Here is a 7,146-nt window from a genome sequence, read left to right as displayed (position 1 = left end):
GGCTAAGAGCAGGATTTTCTCGGCTAAGGCACGGATACGTCGGACGATCAGGTCGATTAGATCTAGCTGATCGACCAGCTGGTCGATCAGATCTAGCTGATCGACCACGTCGATCAGATCAGCTGATCGACCACGTGGTCGATCAGTTTCTGATCGACCAAGTGGTCGATCAAGGGACATGCAAAATTTCTAACGTCATCTTGCATGCATGCCATGCAAGCCTTAATTAATTAATGCAACATATTAATTAATTAATGTATTTAAGTAATGCATATTTTAATTAATTAATGTAACCTTTGATGTATTTAATTAATGCATGCAACCTTAAGAATTCATTAGACAAGGGGTTTCTGCTATTCCGTGTAAACTTCAACTCGTCTAGCCCAACTAGTTCGGGTAAGACTAAACTTAAATCTTTTGTATTTAACCTGACATTACTTGTCAAACAACAAAACAGACTCAAGTCTGACCAGACTCAAATCTGACCAGGTCAGACTGCATCAACAATTTTAACTAGCAGTCAAGATGAGCATTGAAATAAAAAACTTCAAGTTCCATCATCTTTATTGATAAAAGCAATGAACCAATAAAGGAGATAGGGGAGGCGGTTGTATCAAAAAATGATTATTGTTCTAGCTAGTATTCTTATGGCATTAGGAGCTAGCTAATTCAACTGGATATGAAAGAAGGATAGAATATCTAAATAAAGGGAAGGGATTAAGGGACAGTGACACTATCTGGGGAGTCTATAAAAGGTACTGTGATAGACTCCTACATCTCATAAGATAAATGAGAAGTTAAAGGAACATAAGAAAAAATATAACAGCAAGAGTTCTTGATTTGCTTGAAATGAGGGGTCAAGTATGGTATTAATGGAGAAGGATGAGGTGATCCTTTTATGGATTCAGAGGAAGAGCCATCAATAGGGTCTTTAGATAGTTGGATAGGGGAAGGTGGGGTCGTGTTTTGATATAGAGTTAAGGAGAGGTCTCGTTTTCTGTTTATTCTAGTTTTTTGTGAACAGGAGTTGATCTTCATGCCACAAGGGAAGTTTTTTCTTTAAGTTATGTTCTACCACTCTATTATTTAATCGGACTTCTTTCGACTATAGCCCTTAGTTCGACTAAAAAGGGGGGATGCAGAGCGAAGGTATAGGAATCAAAGAAGGAGGAGGATGGTTTATTTTCTCAATTTCTTAATTGGACTTCATGCGACTATGCTTCTCAGTCTAACTTGAAAAGGGGATATGTGATGATACCCAGATCATTTCTACAAAGGAGGAATTGGTTCTTGGAACAGTTAAGCTTGAAGCACGAGCACCAAGTCTAAAATTCGAGGACCAGGACTGATTCTCAAGCACCATATGAAAAAAACTGAGCACCAAGTCCGAAAATGGAGGACCAAAATTGATTCCCGAGCACTAGATGGGAAGGCTAGCTAAACACCAAGTGCAAACTCGAGGACCATGGTTGATTCCAGAGTACCAAGTTTGTAACTAACAATTGAATATCTTAGTTAAAGGTACAATATCAACGCTAAAAAAGATGATGACTTAATTGTATAACGACATATACATGGTAAGATATGAATGGAAAGGTTGATAACAATGCTAAGATCTAATCCCTTAATCACCAACCAATGGGCATGTGTCATTTTACGATTGGAAATATTTCTAACTATTGTCGGATCTAGTCCCCTTGCAGGAGCCCACAATGAGGGCTAGTGAGAGCACGACGGTGATGTAGAGATGCTTTTTTTAATAGCTATGTAAGCACCAAAAAAGGTAGGTTAAAGGAATGGTTCTTTCTTCTCACAAGCAAAGGCAACTTCCTTTCCATTAAACTCTGTTATTTCTTCTTCTTTTATTTTTTTGCCATCTTTTCGAGAGATCCATTTCTTACTTGGAGGATATTGATTGAGCGTTAGAGTGACTATGTCGATAAAGTCGATCAATCTTAATACTCTATACTTTTCTAAGCCATCAAATTTGAACATCTACAAGAGAGGAATTTAGCTTTTCAGAGAAGAAGGAGCTCGAGCAAGTGAAAAGGATCTCATCAATTATACTTAAACTCTTCCTACTATTGTCATTATAAGGTGAGTTTTTCTTTTAATTGTTAAAAAAAAAAAAGAGTGTAGTCTTTCATTCGTCCATAATCATAATAGTCAAATGATTAATAAAAAATAAGATAACTTTTAATACTATTCTTATGTTCTAGATAATCACTTTTTATAGAGTTTTGAGTGTGATTAATTTTCCTCTGAGACATAGTTGAATTGATTACGACGAAGTAGAGTTGTAGAAATGGACAAGGGTTTGAATCTCGACGAAGCTGAGATAATGTCCTCCTCCGTCGTAGTCAACTATAGTTTCTTGATTTACCTCCTCATAGATAGTCATGAGATCGATTGTGTAGGACTGCTGAGATAACGAATTTACTCTTTTATAGAAAAGTATGATTAATTTTAATTCTCTATTGGAGAAGGATTGCCGAAATACTAGGAAACACTCCAAAGACAAAAGGAAATCTCAGTGGGAGATTGCTTGTCGACGAACTCATTGGCATTAAAAAAAAACCATGTTAAATTTTCATACTGTAGATCTGACAAAATCTTTCTGAAAATAATCCGACGGCGTCCATTGTGCTCTCGGCGCTAAAGTCAAACGATCTGAGTCGTACATGTTTCTCCCTTATCCATACTGGAATTTCGATGAACACTGATGGGACCCATAGAATCTACTAATTGACAAAAAATCTTGTGCGAAGTGGGCTGCCGCCTCTCGTTGAAAATCTCGCATTTTGATGGCGGGCCCCGAGTATTTTGCATGGCCATCCATGTCCGTCGGCAGCACGTGCCTTTCTTTAATCCTTTTTTTTTATTATGAAAAGATAATTTGTCACTTAAAAATATATTTATATTTATTAATATCCTAGCTCTTTTAGTACCGTCTCAGACGATTTAGAAGGAAAATAAGTTATGAAGATTTCATTCTGACCTAATGATCTACTGTATGAAAGGATGAAACAGAATATTTCTCATGAATCGATCCATAAATCTTATTATAGTAGCTCCTACATAGAAATCATATGAGTCAATCCGAGCCTATGCTAAACTATATAGGTTATATTTACAGTTGTATGGTATATATTGTACGCGTGTCCACATCTCAAGATTTTGTCTGGAAAAAAAAGGTGTTTTTGTCTGAAAGTATTAACAACTTTTTGCCCCGGAAAACTTACACCACACGATGTTTAATTTCATAGATCTGAATGACCAAGACAGTCATTTCCAAGCAATTCCATGGCAGACCAGTGTTTTGCTGCTCTCCCCACTCTGCTCGCCTAAAAGCTCAGCACAAGGACAAATCCAATTCCCAACATTCAAACCCCACTCACCAGTGTGTTCCAATAGTCCATAAATCCCGCGAACCACCACACTTCCCCGACCATTAACTCTTCTTCTCCATCCACTTCACATGCGTTATAAATAACTCACCAAATCGCCTTAAAATTCATAACCAAGTTAGAAGTACTCTCGAAGAAGATCGGCCTGTTTGTGAGCTTTGAAAGAGATTTCATGGACATTGAAAGAAGGCAGAGTTTCACCACGCTGAATGATGTCTCCCTTGACTGGAGAGGCAGACCCTGCGAGACCAATAAGCACGGAGGCATGAGAGCTGCTGTCTTTGTTTTAGGTATCTTTCTTTCTTTCTATATTTATAGATCATTTTTCAGATTAAACAAACACTACGATATCTGCTCGTGGTTATTGCTCATGCAGGGATTCAAGCATTTGAGATCATGGCGATTGCAGCTGTCGGCAACAACCTCATAACTTATGTGTTCAACGACATGCATTATCCTCTCTCAAAGTCAGCAAACATAGTCACCAACTTCGTTGGGACTATCTTTATCCTGTCTCTGCTTGGAGGATTCCTCTCGGACTCTTATCTAGGAAGCTTCTTCACCATGCTGATGTTCGGATTTATCGAACTCTCTGTGAGTTCTACTTTCTCCAAAGAGTGAACTAATTTTTGAGACACAAACAGGCTTAAGTAAGCTCTGTGGTGATGTTTCAGGGATTCATACTGCTGTCGCTGCAAGCACATCTGCCGCAGCTGAGGCCACCGCCGTGCGACATGCTGCAAAGAGAGCATTGCGTGGAGGCAGAAGGCTTGGAGGCCACCATCTTCTTTGTGGCTCTCTATTTAGTGGCGCTGGGGAGTGGATGCATGAAGCCTAACATGATAGCTCATGGAGCTGACCAGTTCAGCAGAGATGATCCGAACCAGTCCAAGAAGCTCTCCACATACTTCAACTCTGCTTACTTCAGCTTCTGTGTGGGGGAACTAGTTGCACTCACGGTTCTTGTTTGGGTCCAGACTCGCTCGGGCATGGATGTCGGGTTCGGTGTCTCAGCAGCTGCCATGGCCATGGGCCTCATGAGCTTGATCTCTGGTGTGTTCTTCTACAGGAAGAGGCCTTCACAGGGCAGCATCTTTACCCCTATAGCAAGAGTAAGATTCAATATATGAACTCTTCTTCCTCTTCTTGCAAAATTTAAGCATTGCATTACTCCTGTCCTTTTCTGTCAACGGCCACTCTGTTCTGATTAATATTTGTCAGTTTTGCTTAGAAACTTAAATGCATGTATATAATAAAATTTCGAACAGTCACTAGATTCTCATTTATTGTTTGGTACCAGATGGACCTCACTTTATAAATGAGAAATAAATGCATGTTTCAACTGTTAACTAAAATGCCTCTACAGGTCTTTGTGGCAGCATTTACAAAGAGAAAGCAGATTTGCCCTTCCAATTCTGAAGTGTATCACCTTGGTGTTGCCGGAACTTCTCCAAATGTTTACAACCTCAGACACACAGATAAATTCAGGTTCTAAATAACCATCCAATTAAACAATCTTGTTAGCCAGTAACTTGTTTGTTTTAATCTTTACATGATCTTAGGTTCTTGGAAAATGCCTGCATCAAATCCCAAGACGGGTCCAACAAAGTAGAGAGTCCATGGAGACTGTGCACCATGGCAGAAGTCGAGCAAGTGAAGGTGATCCTCTCAGTGATCCCGATCTTTGCCTGCACCATCATCTTCAACACCATCCTCGCCCAGCTCCAGACTTTCTCGGTCCAACAGGGAAGCTCCATGAACACCCAACTGGCCACCTTTAAGATCCCCCCAGCCTCACTGCAGGCCATCCCCTACATCATCCTCATCATCCTGGTTCCTCTCTACGAGACATTCTTCGTCCCAATCGCCCGGAAACTCACCCGCAATCACGTAGGAATCACCCCCCTGCAGCGGATCGGGATCGGCCTCTTCACGGCTACCTTCTCCATGGTTGCGGCCGCCTTGGTCGAGAAGAAGAGAAGGGAATCAGAGGCGGCGACGCCCATCCTTTGGATCGCTCCGCAGTTCATAATCTTCGGGGTCTCGGAGATGTTTACGGCGGTGGGGCTGATCGAATTCTTCTACAAGCAGTCGCTGGGAGGCATGCAAGCCTTTCTGACAGCCATGACGTACTGTTCGTACTCATTTGGGTTTTTCCTCAGCTCGCTGCTCGTGTCGCTCGTGAACAAGGTCACCTCGAGCTCAGGGAATGGAGGATGGCTGGGCGACAACGATCTCAACAAGGACAGATTGGATTTGTTCTACTGGCTGCTGGCTGTGCTTAGCTTGATTAATTTCTTCAATTATCTTTTTTGGGCCAGATGGCATTCGAAACCTTCATCAGGTGTTCCTGCAAGGGATGGCAACAACAGTTTGTTGAAGCATGGTGGAGCTGATGAGAACGTGCTATGATGCAGCTTTGGAGTTTAGGTAGAATAAACAATGAAGGATTAGAAGTACAGCATGGATATATGTTGTGTATGTAATCTCGTAATCTTTACACTCAAACTAATGCCAGGATTTCAGAGTTGCATTTCACCTTTCATTGTTGTGAATGGTTTAATTAAGAATTAAGTGCTAAATCTTTATGGGGCAAAATGAAGAAGTTTTTTTCTTCAAATAGTTAAAGAGACGGCCACACTTTGATTTTGTTATATAAAAAAAAAATACTCCGATTCCTATATAAAATAATATAATTATTCAATAATTATTATTCTATTTATATTTTGATCTAAATATTAAATTAATCGGACGCAGTATAACGGTTAAGAAATTATAATTATTATATATATTATAATAGTTACAATTATAACAATTATAAAATCTTAATTAGTACAACATAAAAAATGATATTAATAAAAAAAATTAAAATTCTTCAAAACTTATTAAAAATCTTTAAACATATATATTTGTTGAATATATCAAACTGAACCATTATAGATTACATATAATAATAAATGTAAATTTTTAAATAAATATTAATTTGATATATTATAGATAATCTGAAAAAAAATAAGACACGTCAAAATTTATCTACTATTTTAAAAACTTATTTAATACTGGAACAACTCGATTGAAACTTGTTGTTGACAATATTAGACATTTTAAGAAAATGACGAACAATTACTTTTGTTTGCTCAAAAACGTCATCCTGTCTTTTAACCAGAAAACTACATAATTTTTCATAAATAAACAATCTCCCTGTCTCGCTCTCTTAGCATCAAGTTTGTGCTCGCTGCCTCTTGCTCCTGATTCGCTCCCTTCCCGCAATCCCTGTCTCCGATCGGAACCGTATTTCGCTGGCAAAAACCCAAGGAATTCATGTCCTCCCGATCGAGCCCTTCGAGGATTCCCGAGCGGGGATAGCGATCTTGAAGCGAGGGTGTCAATTTTCAGTCAAATTGTAAGGGGGTTCGAGGGTGGATTACATGAAAGATCTCTTTCGTCGGACGAAGATTTCGGTGCGGCGCTTGCCGCCGTCTATGGTGCAGGCAGCGCTGGTGAATCAGATCGACAGCAAGTTCGCCGGCCGCTACGATTGGTTCTGCTTTCGCTCCGGGAAGAATAGGCAAGAGTTCTTCGTTTTCCCTTCTTTTTCTTTGATGTTCGAAAATAACTATTGGCCTTTGTTGCGGTGAATAAATTTCGATTGTATGATGGCTAGATTGGGTCATGTTGCCACCATTTATCGCCCTAATAAAACTCGGCGATCTTGGTTACGTTGCAGGCTGCGTGGGAT

General features: G+C 39.7%; 1 protein-coding gene across 1 annotated transcript; it reads left to right on the top strand.

The window, feature by feature from the left end:
• The first annotated feature begins 3,541 nt into the window (after positions 1-3,541).
• LOC141836217 (protein NRT1/ PTR FAMILY 4.4-like) lies at positions 3,542-5,995 on the top strand. The gene is made up of 5 exons (XM_074723660.1): positions 3,542-3,697; positions 3,784-4,001; positions 4,082-4,519; positions 4,774-4,895; positions 4,970-5,995. Exons 1-5 carry the CDS (start codon positions 3,580-3,582, stop codon positions 5,817-5,819), a joined length of 1,746 nt encoding a protein of 581 aa, XP_074579761.1. The 5' UTR covers positions 3,542-3,579; the 3' UTR covers positions 5,820-5,995.
• The last annotated feature ends 1,151 nt before the right edge of the window (positions 5,996-7,146 follow it).

The sequence above is a fragment of the Curcuma longa genome, chromosome 1 (assembly GCF_044706935.1).
Source record: "Curcuma longa cultivar G26 ecotype Majalengka, Jawa Barat chromosome 1, ITB_CL_G26_1.1, whole genome shotgun sequence".
Taxonomy (NCBI): Eukaryota; Viridiplantae; Streptophyta; class Magnoliopsida; order Zingiberales; family Zingiberaceae; genus Curcuma; species Curcuma longa.
Note: the sequence above shows the minus strand (reverse complement) of the source record. Positions and strands in the feature narration are given on the sequence as shown.